Source organism: Adiantum capillus-veneris, chromosome 15, assembly GCF_014529385.1.
Source record: "Adiantum capillus-veneris isolate H3 chromosome 15, ASM1452938v2, whole genome shotgun sequence".
Taxonomy (NCBI): domain Eukaryota; kingdom Viridiplantae; phylum Streptophyta; class Polypodiopsida; order Polypodiales; family Pteridaceae; genus Adiantum; species Adiantum capillus-veneris.
In genome coordinates, this window is record NC_140945.1 from 129,517,092 (window position 1) to 129,543,405 (window position 26,314).

At 42.7% G+C, this 26,314-nt stretch overlaps 1 protein-coding gene across 9 annotated transcripts in view; it reads left to right on the forward strand.

Moving 5' to 3' along the window:
* LOC147441485 (putative pectinesterase 53) overlaps positions 1 to 26,314 on the forward strand; it is a 100,958-nt gene that overhangs the window by 39,424 nt on the left and 35,220 nt on the right. For 7 of the 9 annotated variants that reach the window (XM_086483113.1, XM_086483116.1, XM_086483117.1 and 4 more), the window contains exons 2-4: positions 15,669 to 15,861; positions 16,525 to 16,731; positions 16,813 to 17,048. In XM_086483113.1, coding sequence (XP_086339239.1) covers positions 15,669 to 15,861; positions 16,525 to 16,731; positions 16,813 to 17,048 — 636 coding nt within the window. The remainder of the gene's footprint in view (positions 1 to 15,668; positions 15,862 to 16,524; positions 16,732 to 16,812; positions 17,049 to 26,314) is intronic. The other 2 variants (XM_086483114.1, XM_086483119.1) reach the window with 1 other exon arrangement.

Below are 26,314 nucleotides of genomic sequence, written 5' to 3' on the forward strand. Positions count from 1 at the left end.
CTAAAGAGCAGACATGCTTGCGGCAGCTATGTCTCACAAGCACCAAATGGATTAGTCATCCATCTTGGAAAGATGTCGTAGGGTAAAAAAGGGATCCTCTACCCGCTAAGTACGATTGACTAATGACAAAGGATTTATCTCTTCTACCTCATAGTCGAGGACGACTATGATTTCAAGAGAGAGGTAATGTCATAAAATCTAATATCTAACCAACCCAAATGATTTTCTCATATTAAATTGATCACTTAATGTGGGAGAATAAACGGGAACAAGTGTTAAGATATAGATATGTGCTTATAGATTTATCTCAACACGGGGCCAATAGTAAAGGGGCCCAAATGGGAGATGGTCTATCAAGAGCAAGGCTAACCAATGGAGCATAAGACCTTAGGGTTAGCTTCATTGAAGACCTCCAATAATGTGTGTAAAAGTCCTTTGACCTTAGGTAAGCTAGGGCTGAGCTTGAGGTGGGAACCCGGCCCAAGCTCAAGGTGCTTGTCGTGCTTGAGGTGCTTGTCCTGCTTGAGGTGCTTGTCATGCTTGAGGTGCTTGATTAAGATGCTTGAGGTGCTTGGCTGGCTCCATGCTTGAGGTGCTTGACTTGGTGGATGATTAAGGTGCTTGAGGTGCCTTGAGAAGCTTGCCTGAGATGCTTGTGGGAACACCCCCTACTTCAAGTGCTTAGTCATGCTTGATGACTAAGGGGCTTGCTCATCCAAAGTCAAAAAGATCCCTACAAGGAGGGGGGCGAGCCTACAAGGGGGGGGGGGGTATGAGAGAGAACACACACACACACACTCAAGGGAAGCCCCAGCTTGAAGAGGCAGCAAGGACACTTGTCAAGCTCCTCCCCATGTTGCCCTCATGGTGTGCCTGAAGCCTATTGGTTGGCCACCCAAGGGGTCCAATGATAATTTAGGATATTTAATTAATTGATTTTGCATTTATCAAGTCCTCTCTCTCAAAGGGGAAAGGGGGACACTTGTCCCAAGGCTACCCATGTTGCTTGTAATGGCTCCTACTTGTGATTGGCTAGGCCTGGAGGGGTCCAATGAGCTTCAAGCATGAGCTACAAGGGGGGGTCGACCCAAGCAATCTAGGGGGGTGCTTAGGGGGTATACTCACCCACACATACTCACAAACACTCTCATTGTGTACTATGCAAAGTGCAAGAGCTCCCTCTCCTTCTCCAAGCAAGTAGAGGTTGAGAGCCTACACCAACACTCTTGGCTATGGAGTGCAAATCCATCCAAGAGCCATGCTTCAATGCTTGAGCTTGCCATCTATTTCTTCTTCATTACTATGCTATTATGTATGCTAGCACAAGAGTTATGATAAGTGAGGAACTAGCTCTTTCTCGTATGAAATGTTTCTTCTTCCTCTTCCCTACCCTCATTCCTGCTAGCTCTCTCCACCTTCGAAGGTGTTTGAGGTCTTGGGACTGAGGCTTGGTATAGTTAAAGCTTTCTTCAAGTTTAGGTTATGCTATGATGGTGATGCATGAAGCTTTCCATCTTCATTGCTTCACCTAGGTCACAAGGAACACAAAGAATGTATTGTAACAAGTCTCTCTTTATGGGAGAAATCATAATACAAATGCCTATTGGAGGGGGGACCGGCTCCACATAAATCCGGTCCTCAACTGTTGTCATGTTCTCTAAATTCTCTCTCTTGCAAAAGTATTGTCCATGCCAAGTTAACTAATTGCTATAATTATGTTGCTATCTTCAATTATGTCTACCCGCTATGCTCACAAAATCATTTCTTGAAAGTACTCTCATTAAATTCCGCTACTCTCAAATGGAATACGCAAATTCCATTACAAAATGTTACAGAGGAAAAAACCCCCCCTCACAAACACAAAACACTCCCTCTTTCACCGAATATCACAAGCTCTAAGAACATACCCAAACACACTTTCTAGATGTAAAGGACCAAACAAACTTCAAAGAAGAATCCAAAGACCAATGAGGTGTGCAGGAGGCAAAAGATGCGTTCAAATCGGCAACCTAAAAGCTAGCCGACCCCAAATGCAGAGAGAGGGACACGTCCAGTGAGCGTCCTCCATGGGAAGGGGAGGACATCCCAGTGAATCATAGGGTGGGTGGAAAGATGTTGGTAGGAGGGATGGGTGTGAGGCCATCCAACCTAGGTTGTTAACATGTGGCCGAACAAGTTATTTCCCAGGGGGGTGGTTGCCATGCCATTTGATCGACTCAACAATGATGAGCGCAACAGCGATGATGAAGATTATGATCCTGGTGAAGATGCCCCCGAGCCACCTTCCAGCCGCCGTCGCAAGTCAAAATTCTACAAGAAGCCGCAAAGAGCATGCCCACAAGGATCTCAAAGGCCCCCACAATAATGACCTCAAAGAGCACGACGCTTCTATAGAGCGTTCGCTTAAATCCGACAATACCAAAAGACGACAGACCTACTTATCAGGAAGGCACCATTTGCACGGATGTGTAGAGAAGTGCTACAAAGATACAACACAGAGCTCCGGATGTCTGATGTTGCCCTCGAATCAATTCAGGAGGCTGCAAAGGCTTATTTGGTCAGTCTTTTTGAGGACACGTTCTTATGTGATGTCCATGCTAAGCATGTAACAATCATGGCCAAGGACATGTAACTAGCACGTCACCTTAGGCATGAGTGACATTTTCTCATGTTAAACCTTTTTGTATCTAACCATTGTACTGGAATCAAGTTTGCTTTGGAACCCTTGTACTGAAATCAAATTTTCTTTGGAACTCAATGTATTTGCGCTTTGCGATAAATACAATCATGTCTCTTATTGTCTCTATGTAATCTTGAAATAAATATATTTTTTTGGTGTAATTTAGCTCATTTTAAAGGAACGCTAGAGGGCATATCTCCCAATGAAGTTAAGCTTCATATCTATAATTGTCTACATTTTTTTAAGTTAACTGGTTGAATGTGAGATGATAAGCAAGTGTCCAATTGGTACTCCACATGGTATGTCTCGCTACCTTGTGGACAAAACTAATTTGGCCCAATTAGCCATCATCTAGCATATGCAAGCCACCTGGAGTACCTAATGGACATTTTCATGCCAATCACATGACAATTTTTTATCAATGTACAAAAATAACATTCAAATAGTTAATACATATCACTAAAGATAAATGTTTTACAAATTGCATGGTCACTAAAAGTGATAAAAAACAATAACCCGAAGTCGCAATAGATCATGGACAAGAGTGAGCTGATTTTCATTTAAAAAGGTTGTACATTAGGCTTAACTATATTTTGACAGGAGGCTCTTTGCGATCTCTCTATGACGTTCTTCAGCATTGGGTAGGATGGATGTAAGAAGTGAGGCAGCTATGGCTTGGGCATTGTCAATCACCAAGGCTTGACTAAGTGCTATGCGTGTCATGACCTTGCCGCAAAAACCAATGCCAAAAGTGGCAATTGCAAGGGAGTTTTTCACCAAAATAATTACATGGGATGTTTGAGGGATGGTGGCTAAGCATAGGAGTTTGCTAGCAGCCTTAAGCACCCACAAAACAAAATGACCGTTGGGGGAGAAATCCTTGTGTATGATGCACACAACTTGCATTGGTAGTTTGCCGATGTAGTGTGCAAGGGATGCCTGAGGCCCAAACACCGTGTGCTCCCCCCCCTTCCTGCTAGCCCACAAGTCCATGTCCAAAATATCCTACAAAAATGGAATAAACCAATTGCAAAGAAGAAAGGTAGAATTCTCAACGTACAAGATGCTTAGACTTACCTCTTGTTGCTTATCCTCATCATCCATAGTTGGTGTGGCTTCAAGGTTGATAGAGGATTTTCTCTCATCAACTTTGTGGGGGTTGTGTGAACCAGGCGAGTCGGGGCAGATAGGAGTTTGGTTGGCAACAACCCTGGCTTGTGTTACAACAAACTCCTCATCCGTGACTTGACTCTATTCTGCATCGACAATATCCGCTATCACCAAAGCAATCGTGTCAGCAATAGAGTCTTCCAATGGAAGCAGCTTGGCATCTATATGTTTTGGTGTAGTATCAAGGGGGAACTCCCATCTTGGTGCATATGAGGCTTATGCACTCATCTAGCCGGACACCAAATGCCTTTTCCACATCGTGCAAGAATAAATACTCTTCATCTTCAATAATTATGCAGTTGAGGCGGCTGATCTCCACTTTGGATCTTGCAGATGGGTCACGATTGTCGAGGTCGGGCACGTCGGAGGAGCCGGAAATCTGCTCTCTCACTGCACTTTCCCTTTCCAAGACGTGAGGATAGTAGGTGGCTTTCAGTCTTCGCTCACTCTGAACATCTATAGGGGCGGGCTTGGGATCGATCCGGCAACACCCCGCCCACTGTTAGATGCGGGATCTCCATCTCCTCGAAGGAGGGCTCCTCATTGACAAGGAAGTAGAGAGTGGCAATGTTGGACAAGAAAGATTGCCCAATTCTGTGCTTCTTGAAGGATTTTGCAACTTCCTTTGTCACTTGGCGGAAGTGGTTTGCCTCTTTTGCAATCGCCTCAAAGCAGCTAGTCTATTTGAAAATGCAATCTCCCCCTTGTGGACGTAACGAAGCAGATCACATGGCAACCACAACATGGCGTTGTCTTCAAAGTTCACAACATACTTGAGTATATGCACATGCATATACTCAAGTATGTTGTGAAAAGTGTCATTGTGGAGTTGCATGGTTTTTGTCAGGACACGGGTCCTGTACCCTAAGAACTAGGCTAGGCAACGACTACGGCCAAGGGCCGGGCTAGGCAGTGTGGAAAGGGGATCCGTCTCGGGCAAGAGGCTAGGAGCCCACCTATATAGGGAGGTTGGGAGGAGGATCCAGGAGAGCCTAGTTGCCTAGTTTCTTACACTGGTATCAGAGCCACTCCTTTTTTAGGACACAAGCGTGGAGAACCAGCCGTTTTTGGCTTTGCATGGGCATGCAATCTAAATTGGGAGAGGGAAGAAGAAGCTGAGGCTCGAGCGTGTGCAGCAACCCCGAGTGGGGGAAGAGAGCGTCTTTCGACCTGCTCCAAAACCGTCGAACTCGGGCTCAATGGGAGTGCAAGGGGAAGACCCACAATTGCCATCTCTTGCCCGGTTTCAAAGGAGCTCGCCATCGCGAGTTAACTCCATCACAAAGAGTGCGCAGGCGGCCGCGCTGTCTGCAGAGCAGAGTTCGTCATTTTCTTTTTTTTTTAAATCCCTTAAGGGTTGGCCGTTCCCACTCGGACAACCCTATTGGACATTATAAGGGAGCCGATGCCCGTGCAGCTTGTTTTCTTTTGCTCTTCGGCTTCCCTCTCCGATACGATGGGCATCATCACAACAAATTTATGTTAACTACAGTAAATCTAGAAATTCGAACTTGCTGCACATAGCTTTTGGACGTTTCGACAAGCCATCAATTGGTCGAAACTTTTTCCGTTTTGGCTTCTTGCATACGATGCAAGCCCCATCGGAAACAACTCCACAGTGATTCGTCTGTTCACGCTTCTTGTTGGGTGCGAATTTCGTCGACACATTTCAAAGATTAACTGGTGTATTGCATATGACGCAAACCAGATTTTTGGCCGCTTGAATATGCTCCGTACTTTCGAGTGAATCATCGACTGTCGATTTGCTCATTATTTTCAAGCTACTCTGGGTTGGACATCAATGCCGATTTAGCACGACGATTCACTGCTACGACACTAAGTAGCTATACTTTACATGTACTACCGACATCAGGTACCGTTTTCTCTTTGTTCGCACAACACAGATTCGCCATGAGTGCGGAAATTGATGATCGACACATGTTCGACTTCGAATATATCGAATGGGCTCCACCTGTGGATGTCATGGGGCCGGAAACTCTCACGGAGAGTACCCTCGTGGCAACAGGGATGGATGGTGCAAACCCAGGTGATCCATCTCTGTCTCCCCGTTTGTCAACCTCTCCTCCACAGAGCGTGTTGGACATTCTAGAGGATGACAGTCAATTGCTAGATGCCAGGGAGTTTGTCACTCGACAGGACTGGAAAACTTTTGATGCCTGATTTCGCAAGCTCGCTGTCAGGGTTCAAATCTTGGTTACACAAGTAGAAAATCTTACACAATTAATCTACAGAATGCTACCAGAATCAGCTCTCCACTTGCCAGCAACCCAGGGGGTTGCCAATTTACCAGTTATGACCAAAGAGGTCCAACATGTCCATAATACTTCGGTTGTCGGAACACATCGGGGCACGACCAACGTGGTCAAGAAGCGCCTATCACCATCCGAATTTCAACGTGCAAAAAGTCAAAAATTATTCTTTATTTGCTTAGGAACACATCAAAAAAATCAATGCCCACATGTCAGAAAACTTTAGCATGATGCATGAGTTTGTGCTTTGACATAAACTCCAGTTTTGGTGCACGGCACAGTAGTTATATGGCTTTTTCAATATGTTATGCGTAGCCATTTTCTCATACTTCAATATGGAATTTTCAGCGTATTGTACGTTTTTTTTGAATTGGGTACTGTTAAACCCCAATTGTTTTCTGCCACAGTCGTTTTTGGCACGACCAGTCACATCATCTCGGCTTATATGATCTGCCAAAAACATTCTGAGATGCAGGCAAGATCACTGAATTAGGGTGTATATGATATACGTGTCCTACAAATCACCCTTTGCATTTACGTTGGACCATACACAAGTCTGGGGCACCTACTTTATTCAGGATATCATCTCATCGAATCCTTACCAGTCTAGCCGGTGCAAGGCACTTAGGATATCATCTCATCGAATCCCTACCAGTCTAACCGGTGAAAGGCACTTAGGATGTTGACTTCAACAGTTATTACGGTAGCCACGGGCTCTCGTTTTTGTTTGCACTGCATGATACCCAGATGGTATACAGTACGCTCTTACAAATCAGTCTGTCAAGGACACTATTAGTTAAGCATTGTTTCCCATAATTTTCGGTTGCTATCCAGGCTCACAATTGGTTAAGGATAAGATACGTTCTGGATTGTTTTTGGGGTTGTTGTCACCATACAACAACACTTCTTTCACAGGCAACGTGCCCATGCTAAGTCATTTTCATACAATCACGACCCCTACCAGGAAGGTAGATCAAGATGTGGTACCTCTCTCAATGAGCGAGTCATACCGAACACTTATGGAATGCTTATACGATAAGCTACAAGTTAGGCATAAGATGTGTAAGAGCACACAGCTTGGGTGCACACTCTAAAACTTAAGGCAATTTCCTCAGCCCAGCATGCTCTTCTTCTCTCTCTCTCTCTCTCTCTCTCTCTCTCTCTCTCTCTCTCTCTCTCTCTCTCTCTCTCTCTCTCTCTTTAAGGGAAACATGAAAATCTTCTAAGAAGATTTTGATACATGTTTTGCTCGTGAGTCAGCCTGAGCCAAGGTGCTCTAACTCTCAGCTAACACATGGCTAAGATGCTACTCAAATTAGTCTTCATCGGTTTGTTGATTGAACACTATTTTGCATAAGGGCTATGAGCCAAACAGGCTAAGAGCCGATGTTAGGATAAGGGTAAGACCCAACTATTGGCATTCTTTGGGTGATTGTTGTCAAGCTATACCCAAGGAAGTACACATTGATGTTAAGGGACAAGGAAGAGTCTTGTCATATTACGGATATCTAGGGTGTCATTTTTGCACTATAGGTTTCTAGTACGATGCTCACGTTGAGTTTTTGATACTCTTGCACTTCCATCAGCTGATCTATACCATGGAGTCTAGAGCACACAGTTAAGACAACATGGCTGTTAATACGAGCTAGCCATTTGACTTGTGTGGATTTCTTGCTCTCACTATAGCACTACGGCGTGTCTATGGATATACTTGTTGGGGTAAGACCCGGCGGGTGATTGTTACATCACCCCATAGGCATTAAGGATCACAGTTTGATCTGCATTGAGGATCACAGTTTGATCTCTCCCAGTTAGACTTTCAAGAAAAGAATTATGCACTGTACCACGCGGTAGCGAACAAATTCAACTTTTCAAGTGATTTCAATCATTACGTACACAGTTAACTATGTTGGTTACTGTTACCTGCTAGTTGAGCAGTTTCTACAAAAGGTCTTACCAAAGGGTTTGCCTATGTAGATTTTAACCAAAGAGGTTGGATTGCGAGGGCAACACCCATGGTTCCCACTGCAATGTTGTTTGTTTTTTCAGGTAGGAGACATGCTCCTCTCCCTTTGAATACGGGTAAGTGAACATTACGTCCAAATCTCCAGGTATGCATCTATTGATTTGGTGTTATTCCATTTTTAGTATGCTTTGCTTGGTTTTTCAAGACGTATAAGTACCCTTGAATGTTACAGAGTCATGCCAAGGGCATGTCGACACAAAGTATTTTTGGCCAAGTATCCAATCTATCTTTCTGCCTTATGTTGTTATGAACCTACTTGTAGGGTTCAATTTGGCACATGGGATACAATATGGTCTAGGAACTCAAGGAGTTCGGTTTAGCCAGTGAAGAGTGACGAATGAGGGTCCCTCTCACTCTTGTCATAGAGTGTTCAGAATTATCTCCACACACAAGTACGTCTTGTACTTGAAGGATGTTCCTTTTCACACATCCTTATATGAGACATATTCCACATGTGGAGAATATGAGTCTCTGGACTGACACTGGCGCCATTATATCAATTATGTGTCACGACAAAGTCCCTAGGTGCTGGTCACATCTGTTCTCTAGACCATTTTTAGCACGACATATCAGGAGCAATTTCGTGGCCAGAAATTGTCGGATACTTAGAATGACTTGTTAAGGTACAAGTATTGCTAAACAACATTACAGATGGTTGTTTATACATATAGCAAATGAAAAAAGTTTCATTGTCTGTATCTAGAAGTGATCACTGTTTTACCTTCTATTATGGTTAAGCAAAGCTTGCAAAAGATTGCAAATAAAAGTATTTAGTTTCTTTTCAGAACTATTTACATTCCTGTTAATGTGTGCTAGGCGCATCACATTTGCCATAAGTATTGGCAAGAATTACCATGGAAATACAGGTTCGGATCTGTTTTTTTCTAGATGCATGCACACTAGGTGTTATGGGCCCTAGTGTTTAGCAAAGGCTGATTTCGAACGGCATGCATATTCCTCAAGTTGTTGCTTATGAAGCATTTTGCACTTTATGTACACTATCTCTATGAGATTACCTTTGAGTCTATAAATCACCAATAGAGGTCATGGCTCGGTTTGGGCGTTTGTGGATTTTTTCAAGTTAACCACGATGGTTATTTCGGACATTGTTGATTCTTCACCAATGTTAAATACTACTGTGATTTCCCATTCACCAGTCATCTATGACGACTGTCTGTAAACCGTGCGGAAAACACACCTCAGTACTGTCAGTTATCCAAGGGGATAGGCAGATTACAAAGATTACAAAGAGTAATCTTGTGCTAAATGATCTGCTAAGAGCATACGTTAGCACAATGCATTTCTGAATAGATGATTTTCTCCCTATTCTAGAATTTGCTTAAGTACGATTTTCGACTTTGAACACCTCTTGTGGTGGGGTTGGAGATTGTGTCAATACTTTAATACGTCAAGGACTTACCAGGTGTGCTGACAAAGAATGTTGGCAAGTAACCTTCATTAGGGATGCACATGTAACAGACTGTTCAAGATACTCAGGCGAGTAGGAAATCTGGCTCACAACTGCATGGAAAGTACGCCAAGTTTTCCTTGCATTATTCCAGAACCTTCAGAAGATCTGAAAACTGGTTATGCCTTTGGACAACTCTTAGTTGTGGTTCCTCCTTTACAGTACTCAAGTGAGTTATAAATGGAGTTACCATTTAAACCCAAGTGACTCTTAGTTGTGGTTACTCCTTTACAGCACTCAAGCGAGTTATAAATGGAGTTAACATTCAAACCCAAGTGGTTGCAAACGGACAACAAGGTTGAAAATCAAGATATTCATCTTGGTTTCATTGAACCTCCTCACTGCACCAATTATCGGTCATACAGACAACTGGCTCACTTATGGGATGTCAATAAAGAGAACACCAGTATTCTTAAGAAGATGTTACTACTTGTGTTTTCGAGGACGAAAACTCTTCCTTAAGGGGGAAGTAATGTCAGGACACGGGCCCTGTACCCTAAGAACTAGGCTAGGCAAGGACTACGGCCAAGGGCCGGGCTAGGCATTGTGGGCAGGCGATCCGTCTAGGGCAAGGGGCTAGGAGCCCACCTATAAAGGGAGGTTGGGAGGAGGATCAAGGAGAGCCTAGTTGCCTAGTTTCTTACAGTTTTTGATAAATCGACCGTTCAAGTGAAGAAGTCGTGAAGATCATTTCATACAACATATTCAATGTTCTCTATGAAAAGAAGAATCCGCAAAAGGAGGGTGTGTGGCTCTTTCGATGTTGCTGTTGTGTGGGAGGAGGATACACTAGCATCTGATACCATGGAAATCTCTCTCTCTCTCTCTCTCTCTCTCTCTCTCTCTCTCTCTCTCTCTCTCTCTCTCTCTCTCTCTCTCTCTAGCATTGATAGAGAAATAAGCCCCCTTACCCCCCCCCCCCCCCACGCCCGCTGCAAAAAAAGATACCAACCCAAAGCTCTTTGAGAGACACACAAACACACATTGGTGTGCACACAAACACCCAAACAAAATTTTAAAAACTTAATCAATGATGGTGATACTATAACGACAAAAATATCTGTATTCCCATTAAACAAAATGCTTTACAACGTGGCATTAGAGCCGGTTACATTGATCCATCAGATCAACTTAAAGATAATGTGTTGCCAACCCTCCACTCCTCTTACACTTTCATGGTTACCTCCATCCACCTACCAATCTAAAACAACAAAAAACCTTTTAGCAAGACTAACATTGGGACACATGTAGACAACACAAAAATTTAATTGACCTTGTGTCGATTGAGACGAAAGTAGGCATCTTTGATATCTTCGTAGCCCAAGATAATCGAGTGTTCTCATACGTTGGAGAGAGTCCAGTGGTCACTAACTTGCACAATCTCATAAACACCATTTGACAAAGTAATGGGCATGTCAAATGTTACAAAATTAGCAACACTGGGTTTTAGGGGTATCCACTTTCCTCTCTTACACATCCACCAGCGCTCATAGTGGAAGCGTAGGTACAAAGTACTATGCACTTTAAGATACAGTATCCCAATACCTGAAGCCCCCACCTTACACTTGAATTTATCTCCTTAGTGCAATCCCTCAACCATTCCACAATTATCTCCACATACAAATTTTAGTGCTTCATACATAACAGTCTTGCTACAAAACATAGTAGGTGTGACAATGAATGGCGATGTCTTGAACAAGTGTACAAAAATATGCACGGGGCAGCACCAACTGAGCCCTACTGATCTGGAAGCCTTCCCAAATTTTAATGAAGAGCAAATATTGGAGAGCATCTTCTCCTTCACAAAGAAGAGTGGCCAAACATCGGGTTGTGGCCATTTCATGCTCAGTAATGAAGGTTTGTCAAGATCAATGATCTTATTATATCCATCCTCTGAGGCTAGCACTACATACGTGTGTGGGTAATATTCTACGTTGCAGCAACATCGCAGGTGGCGAGTTGGGAAGCATCATAACACCAATGTTGGCATGAAGAGCATTGAAGGTTCCTGTGAGACTCTTGATTGGTTGTTCCTCAACAAAGTCGGATGGGAATATATCTATGACAACACCAACAACTATCAAGTCAAAAACAATTAGCAAGCATTTAGGATTAATCCACGACCACAATGTTTTATGACTTACAATTTAATGGGAAATCTCTTGAGCTTCCATTCCTCAAGCACATGGAACGCCAAGAGTACACATGTTGAACAATGGCCATTGTACCATTGACCCTATGGTTCTTTTGCAGGTTGCATGGAGACCCAAGATCCTTTAGATAACACTTACGACACACATTCCCCATCAAAGTACCTAGTATTATGCAAGCAAACTGCTTCTATCTCATCCTTTGGCTTCCTTGAAGTAGAGGGGGTTGACATTGTAGCACCAGAAGAAGAAGAGTTATGGTGTTAGAGAGATAGGCATGTTGCTTCAACAATGAAGTGAGGAGGAGAAGCGGTTGAATGGGGAGCAAGGGGAGAAGAAGTAGTTCAAAGGGATGGTGTGAATGAAAGGGGGAGACAGGTGGTGCAACTATGGAAAGCTTGCATATGTGCTGCATCTATGGAAAGCTTGGAGGGAGGGGGAGAAGTGGTTCAATGGGGAGCAAGGGGAGAAGAAGTAGTTCAAAGGGATGGTGTGGATGGAAGGTGGAGACAGGTGGTGCAACTATGGAAAGCTACCATATGTGTTGCATCTATGGAAAGCTTGGAGAGAGAGAGAGAGAGAGAGAGAGAGAGAGAGAGAGAGAGAAGAGAGAAGAGGTAGAATAAAGGGCATTGTTGAGAAATGCAGATTTTGATAAAAAATAATAATATTTTGACCATGTATTTGGTTAGGAGAGCTTTTGGGGAGTGAAAAGTGAGATTTAAAGATTTTTTAAAAAAATTTGAAATGTTAGGGTTACTTTATGGATGCCCATGAAAATGGAGGGAAAGCTCCCCTACTCCCCCCCCCCCCCCCCCCCTAGACTAAGTGGCACAAGCATGGGAGGGTAGGATCTACGATAGGGGATTGTGGAAAAAATAGGAAAAATGAAACTAAGAACGGCTAAAGGGCCCTTTTGGGGTTCATATTTTTCCTCATGCTTTATTAGTTCCACCAATAAGGAAATGAAAAATTCCCCAACTTCACACTTGAATTTGAAATTGAATTGATCTCACTTGTCATTGAGTTGTGTGAGTAATTGAGTATTATTCTTTTGTGAAATTTAGCATTTAGTTTTTTGTTTAAATTGTGTGTTCTTAGTTTCATATTCCCTATTTTGCATCCATAATTTCTATTGCATTTGTTTTTCGTATAATTTTGTACTCATTAGCATCCAATTGAGCTCTTAATCATTTCATTTGGAGACCATTAGGTCTCCCAATTATCCTCCCCCCCCCCCCCCCCTCCCCCCCAAAAAAAAAAAGCTTACAATAGTGAGTGTGCGTATTGTATTTACCAAGATAATGTACAAAGACACCTCAAGCTTGTGTCGAGCCTTGAGGGACATCAGATTACATTAGACAGCTATAGGGCTTCCCAAAGCAAAAATAAACTACCCCATCAATTAGGTCCCTCAGTTACCCTCTCAAAAGATGTAGTTTTTGCATAAAACTTTGTATATCAAGATAATGAAAGGGACTTTCCCTTGTGGGGCTAGGAGGAGCATCCTATCTTTGGGTGTGTGTAGAAAGGCTCAAAACCCATGATCCCACTTATTTGATCACTTGAGCACATTGGCCAGATGTGAGATTGGCAAAAAACTATATTTGATAGTTGTTTGAGTTTGGTGGATATTGTTCCCATATGCATCACCTTTTCCAATTAGCATTGGACACTTGGCACTATAAAGCCCATCAAGTCCAACAAGGGCACTTCCCAGGACATGTTTCATCTTCCCTCAAAGCCCCAAGTTTCAAGCCATCAAGGGTGGCTTCTTACTAGACTCTAGTCTCTTACTAGCTAATGGGTCTTTCCCATTGCAACAAAAGTGCCAACGTTTATTTTGGGTTGAGTAGTCCCACACCACCACCATAGCCTATCCTAAATAGGGTGTGTCCCCACAAATAGCAACTATGGCCAAGGATCAACTTTCACTCAAAGAACCTACTTAAAAGGAAAATTCTCCCCATCTCTCTCTCTCTCTCTCTCTCTCTCTCTCTCTCTCTCTCTCTCTCTCTCACACACACACACACACACACACACACACACACACACATATTTGTACTTAAGAAAACTTTTGGAACGAAGCGTCATGGTTTGCATGCAAAATTTGTGATGCATGTTCTATTGTAAGGAGTTAGAGGTTGTCATTGCACCACCTCCAAGTGATAAGAGCTCTCCATTAGCACCATGGAAGGGAAGAGGGACACACCATCAAGAGAACAAAAAACATTTTATCTAGCCATGCACTTGTATCCCATAAAGGTATTAGGAAGTTCTATGAAAGTAGGAAAATAAGGCATATAGCTAGAGACTATTGGAAGAAAGAAGAGAGTAACTTCATGGTCATAGTGATAGCTTGTAGATTATATGGGTGATCCATGCCACCTCATCATTGGAGCCTTTTTGGGATCATGCTAAGACAGCTTGGTCTTAGGTGACTCTTTGTTTGAGATCGTGCTAAGATAGCATAATCCTAGGTGATTGTTTAGTTGAGGGGAGCTATCTTCAGCCTTCAGGGCACCATATGGCATAGACCATTGAGACCCTAATAACCTATGTGGCTTGATTTGCATGTGTAGGATGGCCTCTATGATAGTGTGGTCTCTTTGAAATTGACCACTCTTTGTGAACCATACTTTGTACCTTGTTAGAGCCTTCATGTATAGCTCCTCTTGTCAAGTCAGATCATATGTGGCAGCTAATCATGTAGCTTTCCATTTGTGCATGTATGATGAGTTGTAAATGAGTGTACATCATGTCAAAGGAGTCCCCTAGCTTCATGGGTTGATCCCCTTTGTAGGTGCTGATTTGGGAGTTTTCTTGTGGCTTAGCATGCTTGTACAACCTATTTGTACTTACTACTACCCCCTTACGCTCTACTTAAGAGCACTACTTGTAATGCTATTTTCTTGAGTTGATCAGTAATGTGATTCTAGCTTTTTATTGGGTTATTGCTTACTATATCGAGTACTCTCTTAATTATCATGAATGCTACTCCAGTTAATCGTTCCTAGACCAACACCATGCCCTCTCTTGAACCTGCAAGTATTAAATTTACCACCTAGGCTTTGAGAGGGAGATGCCTTACCCACATTGCTCGTGTTTGCACTCATGAGTTATAGGCATCCATGTTTAACTTTGATGTGCAAACATGCTGAGAAGACAAAGTAATCTCGTGTACTCAAGTTTACTTTGTCAATAGAAGTAATCTAAGGTGCCCGAGATTGCTCTTTTCAACAAGCTGTATAGTGCCAAGTTCATGGCAGCACCCAAGATTGACAATTTGGAAAGGGCCCTTTGTCCCATCCTCCTATGCCCATGTGACTTAGTGTTGAGGTTGCTATAGATCAAGTATAACTCCAATAACTAAAATTTGAATGTGTCAAAAACACTCCAATAGGTTGGTAAACTACATTTCAGGCCTTCATGAGCAAAGACTCCGTGTGTGTGTGTGTGTGTGTGTGTGTGTGTGTGGGAGAGAGAGGGGGGGGGGGGTTGGTTCCACTCATAAAAGTGCAAACATACCACATGAGTTCGACTTAAAGAGTTTTAAAAATCACTAATTGATATATGTTTTACATACATAAGGGTCCCATTGAACATGGGCATTTAAAGCGTGAATACGAAAAGGCTATGTTTTTTCATGAAAAAATTATAGATAAGGGGTTAAAAATAGACCTTGAACACAGATGGTATAGAGGCTTCACATGCAGTGAAATCTCGGAGACTCCATGCACATATTTCTGAAACGGATTTTTAGCCATCTTCTGCTGGCATTGGTTTTCATCTTGGCAAGTATATTTGTTGTACAAAAAGTTAACAGTACACCATTTCTACACTCACAAATTGTCCTAATTAGGCGGAGCTTAACTCATCTTCAACTTTCTTTTGATGATTCAAGCAGAGAGAAGGTGTTCATACCCTACACCAAGCCATTCATAACACTCCAGGGGTTCAATAGCAGCACAACTATAATTGCATGGAATGACACTGCTGGCAAAAAGGGTGTCGATAACAATCCCCTTGGTACCTACAAAAGTGCCACGATTGCAATTGATGCACCGTATTTCATTGCTAAGAACATCACTTTCAAGGTAAGAGCTCAAGACCGATGCATGCAAATGCACACAAACCATATGCACAACACCCCCAAGCTATGTCACATTGATGCATGCACATGCACACACATGGTAGCCCATATGCACAAACACCTCCAAGATAGGTCACCTTAAAATTGGCAATTCATCGTCTAGACTCTCATTGTACTAAAAGATGGCCTCTCTTGATCCAAACCACAGTTGGGTGGGTGGCACTTTATGTGATGGGTGGCACTTTCTCTAGAGCAAAAAAAAGATTAGGACTTTGAGGGCAGCCTTCTATGCTTGTGATTGCATTGACCATAAAGTGATCGATCACACCACGAATTCATTTTGGCAGAAACTTATGATTTTTGAAAGTCTTGTGTACTCTATATTGATGGAAAAGCTAGGCTAGGACACACTATATATATTGTCTATATATATTTATTTATTCATATTTATTGTATATATATATATATTTATTTATTTATTCATATTTATATTTATATAATATATTTATTTACTTTATGTAGACACACATATTTATTTATTTATATTTTTATTCATATTTTTATATATGGACAAAAACACACACACACATGCACACTTATGCATACCCTTCAACATTGTTTTTTCATGAGAAAGTGATCATAAGGAGACATTCATTTGATAGTGCAGAACACATCCCCAAGGCCAACTCCAGGATCAAACAATAGTCAAGCCGTGGCACTACGTATTTCAGGAGATGCTGCTGTTTTCATGGGTTGCCAATTCTTAGGCGCTCAAGATACACTCTATGATCATAAGGGTCGCCATTTTTTCCAAGATTGCTATGTGGAAGGCTCAGTAGATTTCATTTTTGGCAATGGCCTTTCCATGTATAGGGTACTAATCTCTCTCTCTCTCTCTCTCATGTAGTTCAAATACTCATTGCTTATCTTTTGGTTTTTTTGTTGAAACATGTAGAATTGCCATTTGCATGCCATTGGGGCTCCATACCAAGCAATCACAGCACAAAATAGAGCAAACCCTCTAGATGATAGTGGGTTCTCATTTATAAATTGCAAAGTGACGGGATCAGGGCCTTTATACTTGGGCAGAGCATGGGGCACCTTCTCAAGGGTTATCTATTCCTTCACTTATATGGATGAGCTTGTTCTACCCAAGGGTTGGAACGACTGGAATGATCCCAAAAGACAATTGTAAGTGGTCCACATAATTAGTATTTTGGCTTATTGATCATTAAACTTTAAATACATGAAGTAATGAATCCTTGCATGTTTCACTATGCAAAATTCAATCACTATGCAATCTTACAAACCAAAACACACTCGCGTTTCGGCCTGCCGCATGGAAAGAAAAAACAAACAAACAACAACATCGCAGTGTATGTTTCACTACATGGGTTTGAAACCCAAAAAGACCGTCCAAACCAATGACAATGGGCTGAGTATATACCATGGAAGGGTCCAACAAAACCACTTGAAACAATAAGTAGAATCCTTTCTTTGACAACAACATCGAGGTGTGTGTATTTCTCTCAGACGACAATCAAAGTGAGGACAACAGTAACTCAACCAAATAGATTTAAGGAAGTCTTACGACCTTTTGTTTGTGGCAGTGTCTATACCCATTAAAAAAAAAAGTATTGACTATGGCAACATAAAGAAATTGAAAATACGAACATCACTTCCAGCTTACACCTCAACGGCAATCTAGAGATGCCAGAATTGAAGGGACATAGGCTATGGGTAACCTAGTCATTTCTCCATGTCAATAAAACCATTTTACACTACCAACCTTTCCCCGTAAAAAGTGCGACCCCATGGCGATCGGCGGGGAGCGGGAGCCATGGCGGGAGCAGTTTTTACGAGGGAAAGGTCAGTAAAAGACCTTTCCCGGCTGTCAAGCTCTAGGGGAGGGGGGCCAAGCACTGACTCTGACGACGAGCATGTGCAATCCTGCAGCGCAAGTACAGGCAGCCATTTTTTCGCATGTTGAGGTGTCATAAAATGATTGCCAATCATTGCCATGAGTGATTACGCGTGCTGATTTGTCTCACATCTGACGGCCCATGCTGAAATTACTGTCAGTAATGGACAGTAGATGAGTGGCCGAGATCCCCTGCCCCACGACCCTGGACCTTGACGATAGCCCCAAGAATACGAACTACTGTGCCCCCAAGATTTACCAAACCACATGGATGTGCTCTATTCCCATACAAAAAGTTAACGCAAAGGTGAAAATGACAATCCTTGGTTGCAAGAAGAATAAATGATATCTCTCTCTCTGTCTCTCTCTCTCTCTCCTCTTGGTACATGTGTGTGGTGCCATGAAGGTATTTTTTCTTTGTTGCACATCTTCAGGTGGCAAATATCTCTGTTTCTTTTGCTATGCTAGGTCCCCAAGTGACTGGGTGGTGGAAGGAACCAATCGGAGCCAACAATCACAAGAAGATTTAGAAATTTTCTCATGTAGGAAAACGGAGTGTTTTTCCCCTGCCCCCAATCGTACCTAGCTAGGTATGCGGTGCCTCCCTCACAGAAGCTCATGATGTTGAGGTAAGTCTCCCTGTGGGAAATATTGTGAGAATTTGTCCTCGTGAATGAGGGAGGGTAGGGAATGCCTTGCGAATTCACACTTGGCGTAGTAGGTGTTACATATTTCAAGTTAATGGGTCCCCATCGTCTCTAATGCATGTGAGGCATTGATTTTCATTGAAAATCTTGCTTCTCTACATACCATCGCTCAGATTTCTTCACCAATTCTCGTGCATCTTCTATGCAGTTGTACTCGGTTGAAGAATGGCCATGCCGCTCTCTCTCTCTCTCTCTCTCTCTCTCTCTCTCTCTCTCTCTCTCTCTCTCTAGTCAGCATGGTGTGCTGTGTGTTGGGTAGGACATAGAACTGCAAATGCAGGTCCTTGAGGGAATGCTCTTGCATCGTGAGCGGCTATGACTAGGACAAAACATGTCATCAGGTCCTTGAGAGATAGGGCAGAGAAGCCATTGGGTGCATTGGAGCAGGGCGAAAGATGTGGGGGGCAGCATCCAAAGGCACCATGCGCAGGGAGAGGTGAGGAGAGTGGTGTAATTTAGTGTGGAGGTGTGTCTTGGTGTGCAGCTAGTAGGAGTGATGTTGTATCTCTCTCCCGTCTCTCTGTAGGTGCACAGTAATAGACAAGGTGACGATCGTATTGTCCCCTCTCTGTATCTGCACATGGAGCAGGAGGGAGGTTGTCTATCTGTCTCTATAAGTGCTACAAGATGAGCGAATGGGGGGAGATCTGCGACTAGCTCGAGCTCTAGGGAAGGACACGACTGTGATGGGAGCGAGGGGTCTATGGAGGACTTTGCTATGCGTAGATTGGACCATGTAATCTATAGAGATTCCCTCTAATATTGTAGATTCTTTTATAATTAGTCTATTTCTTGCTTACTAGCTCCATGCAGCCATTAGCCTAGTCTATGGATGATCAATAGTACTTATGTTGAACATCATACCCAGCGCCTTTTGAATAAAGCTTGCCAAAAGAAGCTATTGAAGTTTTGGATTGTCATTGCTAGCTTACTTGGAAGCCATATTACAAACAACCCACCCCCCCCCCCCCCCCCCCCCCCCCCCCCGCCCTCCTCTTTTTTTTTTTTGTTGTTGTTGTTGTTTGGTTGGGAGCAAAACTCACAATTGTGAGTGATTGTATCGTAATGTCACTACAAAATATACAAATCAGCCTCCGGCTCATTATGAGTCTTGAGGGACATAGGATTACATTCGAGCTTTAATTACAAGTACCTAGTAACGTACTATTACGAAAAACCCAATCTTTTACAAAGCAAGGCTCGATCGGATGGAGAGGGTCGCCCTAAGCCAATCATCTGAGTTATGTATTTTACCTACCACATATATTATCTCCTTACTTTCTTGTACAATCTCTGAGAAGCTAGCCACAGAGAGGTCGCTATCGAAGAAATAGTATCTGACAATTTGAGTACAGATTATTAGAAGTATAGAACTTCGAAACTATTTGCCACCAAGGCACAGATCCTTCCTAAACACCCCTGTCTTCCACGTTCTTTGTAATCATTTGCACATCTTTCCTTCAAGGCCTCTAATAGCCGGGCATTCCATGAAAAGGTGGGCGAGGTCTTCAAAGCCAATCTACACCCTAAGAATTTATCGGCCCCGTCCTGAATCTTGACAATTGTCGGCAAGGACCCCATAGAACCTTCCACAAAAATATCTTCATAAATTGAGGCCACTATGGATTCCAAATGTTCTTCGTAACCTCTACCCATCGAGCCTCTGACCATGGCTTCTTTCATTGCTTTTTTACAGGGGCGAAATAATCAGCCTTGTGTATTAACACTTGGTAAATGCCCTTGGTATGGGGTTTAGAGAATTGGTTACTCATGGGCCCAAGCTTTCCACTCAAAAGTAGATTCACAGATCGGCATTAGAACATTGTCCAAGCCTTCTACAACCCTATTGATAAGTAGCTTATCAGTGCCATTGAGCTGAAACTGGGAAGCCATCTGGTCAGAGGATTTCCAGTACTTGCTATTTATATCCTAGAAGTGGCCCAACCGTTGAAGTGCTTTATTGTTTTATCCTTCTTGCAATAAAGGTTCAGGATAATCCCAGTAGCTTTAGATAGCCAGGGAGACCAGTGCGAGATGGAGTTTTGGAAGTATCTGGTTAATTCAACCCATTCTAGTGGCCATGTTGCTCTATTGCACTTTTGCATCAACTCTCCCATGATGCCACTCAATCTTACGCTAGCCCACCTCGCGGCGAATAGTTTTTTGTGTACCTTGCATTAGAAAATTTCGGAGGTATTTTGGAGGGCCTTTTAGTAGAGAGAGGAAAAAGAGCTCCTCCAATGAGAGAAGAGCTTACGTTACGTAGAAAAAAGCCTGATACTAACAAAAATATAAAAGATGCATTCGATGAGCAAACGGTCCTTGAAAGCGGTCACCTTCTTATTAAATGTGAGTGTCTTTATCACGAGTTCGGCGTCGCTCATTCAGAATGTCTTACGTCATCAATGAAATTTTTAAAAATCACAAAACTCTCAACTAGTGTCAAAATTTGAAGATTTTGACACCGCAAGTGCGTTCAGAACGCCCAAAAACCTAAAAATCGAATGTTTACTTGCTCTTTTCTGACACCCGGAGAGGGAGAAATTACCAAAAAAAACCCCTAAAAATGGGTCTTGGGATCGCGACGCACGAGGGACAACTTTTGTTTTTTTAAAGTGGCCTCTGCGCACCGTGATCCACTTTGTTGTCCCTCGCGCATCGGGATCCCAAGATCCATTTTTAGGGGTTTTCTCCCTCTCTGGGTGTCAGAAAAGGGCAAGTAGACATTCGATTTTTAGGTTTTTGAGCGTTTCGGACGCACTGGCGGTGTCAAAATCTTCAAATTCTGACACTAGTTGAGAGTTTTGTAATTTTTTTAAAAAATTTCACTATGACATAAGACATTCTAAATGAGCAACGCCAAGCTCGTGAAAAAGACACTCGCATTTAGTGAAAAATTGACCGTTTCAAAGGAATGTTGAAAAGTTAGATTCACTTTTCTGAGTATTTAGTTGTCCTTTTGGACGTACTGAATAAGCGTAAAGGCATTTTAAGAAATTTTCTAGAGAGAGAAAATAGAATTTCTTAGAAGGCCCTCCAAATGACCTCCAAAATCTTCTAATGATCCCTTTCCATTGACTACCTTCATAGAAAAGTTGTCTTGTATATCTTATCCTTGGTCATGATAGCCCAAGATTGGTCTTGTTTTGAGATTGAGACCACAAACTTGGTACACAGGGCCTCAACATGAATAGCAGGATTGAGAATTTCGAGGCCACCTTGGACCAATGGTCAAGCAATACCTTCACACTTTGCCCATTGCCACAACGACAAGGCTTTATTGTTGTTCCTCCATAAGAATCTTTTAACACGTCTAAAAAACTCCTTCCAGTTACATTTGGCTATTTTGAGGAGCGGATTGGTGAAGGTAATATAAGGAGGCATAAATGAGTTGATCACTTTGACCCGACTCTGGAAGGGAAGCAACACATACTCCCACCTTCTTCTTTTCCTCTAGATCTTCTCTGGAACCAGTGGAACCTTTTCTTGTGAGTAATGTACACCCCTAAAGGGGCCCCAAATGCCGAAAAGTATTACCTTTAGACACAATCTCCCCTGGCCAGACCGTTGGGTCAAATGAGTCGATTTTTGTAAGGGAGATCAATTTAGACTTCTCAATACTATACTTTGACCGCAAAGCCACATCAAATGTCTACACAATCTCTAGGGCCTGCATGAGCACCTGAGGGTAGGCTTTCAAAAAGAGGAGGGAGTCATCCACAAACATATTGGCCAAGAGCTAGTCGTTATTTACAAGGCAAAGTTAACCCTTGTATTTTCCCCCGTGTAGTAGCAGCTTCGAGCATCGTTATTAGAGGATGCAACCCAATAGCAAAGAGAAGAGGAGCAAGGGGGCTTGATCAATCTCTTAGCTTCAAAGGAGCCCACAATTCTATCATTGAATAAGAGCTCAGATTGGTTGCCTACACCCATAGTGTGATAAGATGATAAAGGCAAGGCCCAAATCCCAAGGATTTTATGAAATCTTCAATGAAGGACCACATAATCCTATCATAAGCCTTTTCCAAATCTAGCTGCAGCAAAATGCACTCCTGTTCGTGAAAGTTGTGTACTCGATGCCAACCATTGATGTCAAGATGTTGTCATATATTGACCTTCCTTTGATAAACCCGTGCTAATGAGGGGAGATGACTCTATCCAAGAGGGGGGCCATTCTAAGAGAGACTTCCTTGGCAATGATCTTATATGCCACAGACATCATATTTATGGGACACCATTGCTTAAGCTACGAGAAGCAAACCTGTTTTAGGATAGGCTTGATAAGCCCTCTTTTCACACTGAGATCCAATGACCCCTCGACAAAATCCTAGTATGCATACATGTGACTGGGACCTTGAGGTCCTCCCAGAACTCTTTAAATAATTCAATGGCTAGAACATCCCAACCAAGGGACTTCTCCTTGCCAAGAGATTGCAATGCAAGCAAGCATTCATCTTCAAAAAAGGCCATCTCAAGATGAATGACTTCAGGTTGGTAAATTTTCATGTTGACACTATGGAGCAAGGTCCCTCTAGCTTTATCCACTTCTTGAGACTGGTTCTCTAGCTAGCCAATGATTTGGCCTAGGTGATCAAGCATCATCATAGCCATTATGTCTTGGTCTTGTGTAGAATTCCCATTTCCTCTTCCAACTGCTTCCAATGCCTTTTTTGAGCCTTTTTCATTCGAGGGCCTAAGCTTTTGATCGTTTTCTGTATACTTTGAGCAAAGAGGTCCCAAGCTTTAGGTTTTTTAAGATTAACATCTTTATTGAGTTTACTCAAATCTTTTTTGGTAAGCTTTCTAAATAGAGGGTCTTTAAACAGGTGTGCCCCAATAACAAGTATCTTCTTAATTCCCTTGGGGGCTTGCTCCTCTCAATTGGCTTTTTTGAGTTTCAAGTGTGATGATATATGGTCTGACATTCTCTTTGTTGGCAGCACCTTCATCTCAAGTAGCGATGGGATCCAATCAACCTGGTGAAAGCAATAGTGCCTGTCAAGCTGGGAAGCCATGCAAGCATATTGTAAGCTTGTGTACATGAAGCCTAGCATGCTATTCTAGGGACCCACCTCCCATAGGTCCATCATAGCCCATTTCTCACACAGACCCAACCATTTAGTTTTTTGAGAACTTGCCAATAGACTGGCTGACCCTGTTCTATCCTTGCTCTTCTCCACCATATTAAAGTCACCAATTAGTAGCCACTCTCCTTCAATAGGGGAATCCCTAAGGTGAATCCACAATTTGGCTCTATCCTTTGCATTGCAGGGGCCATATATGTTGACTATAGTGAGAGGCTAATTTGCCCACATGACTCTCACTCCTAGGGCTCTCCTAGAGGGGTGATTAAGGACCACTTTGGGCTCCAAGTCCTTGTCCACAATAGAGAGGACGCCAGTGAACCCGTGCACTCCCTCTCCATAAAACACCAATTTCTTTCCCAATGCCTATTTTATTTTGCTGCGAGCCTCCATATGATGTTCTTGGATGGCCCATAAATATAGGTCCTTCTCCTTTCTAACTTCCTCCCAAAGGGCGTGCTTCTTTTGGGTCTTCAATCCTTTCACATTCCATGATTGAATAGCCATGACTTCCATTGAGAGAGGGGAACAAACTCTTCAACAGTTGACCTCTACGTGATCTCGGAATCTATAAACCATGAGAAGTGGCTACATCGTTGTTACCGTCTTTTCTCTGAGCAGCAATAAAGGCATGTTCAACTGCACGTTGTCTAATCTTGTTTTTACTTTTGGAAAGTGACTCTTGCAACAGCAATGTGCATAATGCATCAAACTTGACAACTTTTGGATTTTCTTGGGTCATAAGTCTCCAAGTACTAGCAAAAGTCGTACGAATCTGGAAAGCATCAAGGACAATCTGCACAAGGGAACTGTCAGAAATGACTTCACCCACAAAAATTAGTTGCTCAGTTATATCCTTGATGCCAACAAGGAAAACGTCCATTTTATCTTCCTCATGCATAATCTTTGACTCCAGCTCTTTATGCAGCAATGCAATTTTAGCCTCATTGCGACTTGCATAAAGATTAGCTAGAATACCTGAAGCCTGTTTTGTAGATTTTACTAAACGAATCTAAGGAGTAATAGTGTGCTTCACAGACAGTGCAATCAATGCATGAGCATGCGCATGTTTTACATCTCAACGAGTTTGCTCAACCGTCGGCAAAACAGCTCTGGCAACAACAATCCTGCCATCAAAACCTGCAATATCCTCAACATCGCCTACATCCTCAAAACTAGGACGTACATCAATGCCCTGCCCAATGTTCCAAATTCACTTTCACAATAGATCATGTTGCATCGTACAAGCCCACATAGGATAGTCGTCCCCTTCCAATCTATCCTCAGCAGCAAACATATTGAATACATTTGTGTTGTTGTTAGCCATAGTAAATGTTGCACCTGATGTGAAAACTATCTGTAAAGAGGAGAAATAAAGTGAGAACAACACGTGCTATATAGCACAAACCATAGAAAACTAGAAGGGACCTGTTACGCAAAAAAACGTTATTGATAATAAATTTGCACAAAATGACGAAATAGCAAGTGCAATACCGCCTGTACTGAAAACAGAGGCCTAAATGAGCGCGAATTAAAAATTTGAGCAAACCAGTCTCTACAAGCTCTTCCAAAATATTTATCAACATGCAGAGATGCTTGCCAAAGCTCATAGAAATTGGAGAAAGTGAGTAGGTGTGTACTGGAGCTGCTGGCGACTAAACCTAGGAGGATGCAACCTACTCTGATACCAATTTTTGGAATTAGGGTTGCAAGAAAGCACACACATCTTGGAGAAGACAAAGGAAGCTCAAGGCGCACAACAGAGAGTATATTACTTAGTGTGCAATGGAAAGATGAGATAGCCCTAGAGTGATGCGCGTATTACAATGCACTGGGGAAAAAACCTCCTAGTGAGGGAAAAAATGTCTTGATGGTCCTAAGTGTGTTCACACACATCACTACTGTTACCATATACATGTGAACACACTAGGACCGCCAGGGCATTTTTTCCCTCTTTAGGAGGTTTTTTCCCCCGAGCAGTACACAACTCAGAATTTTGATTTGGGCTCATTTCGGCCTCCGTTTCCACTACAGGCAGTATTGCACAGCCTATTTTGTCATTTTGTGCAGAATTTCTGTCAGCGTCGTTTTTTGCATAACAGGTACCTTATAGTCTTCTACGGTTTGTGCTATATAGCACAGGTTGTTCCCGCTCCGTTTCTCCTATTTTCGGGCAGTTTTCACATCAAGTGCAGCATTTACCATGGCTGACAACAACAACACAGATGTGTTCAAGATGTTTGCTGTTGAGGACAGGTTGGATGGGGACAACTACCCTATGTGGGCTTATATGATGCAACATGTTCTTGTGTCAAAGGGTGTCTGGAACATTGTGCAGGGCATTGATGTATGTCCTGGTTCTGAGGATGTAGGCGATGTTGAGGATGTTGCAGGTCTTGCTGCAAGGATTGCAGCTGTTAGAGTTGTTTTGCCTACGGCAGAACAAGCTCGTTGGGATGTTAAGGATGCGCAGGCTCATGCATTGATTGCATTGTCTGTGAAGCGCACCATTGTTCCTCACATCCGTTCAGCAAAATCTCCAAAACAGGCTTGGGATATTCTAGCAGGTCTTTATGCAAGCCGCAATGAGGCTAAAATTCCTTTGCTGCGTAACGAGCTGGAGTCAAAGATTATGCATGAGGAAGATGATATGGACACTTTCCTTGCTAGTGTCAAGGATATCAATGAGCAACTTATTTCTGCAGGTGAAGTTATTTCAAACAGTTCCCTTGTGGAGACTGTTCT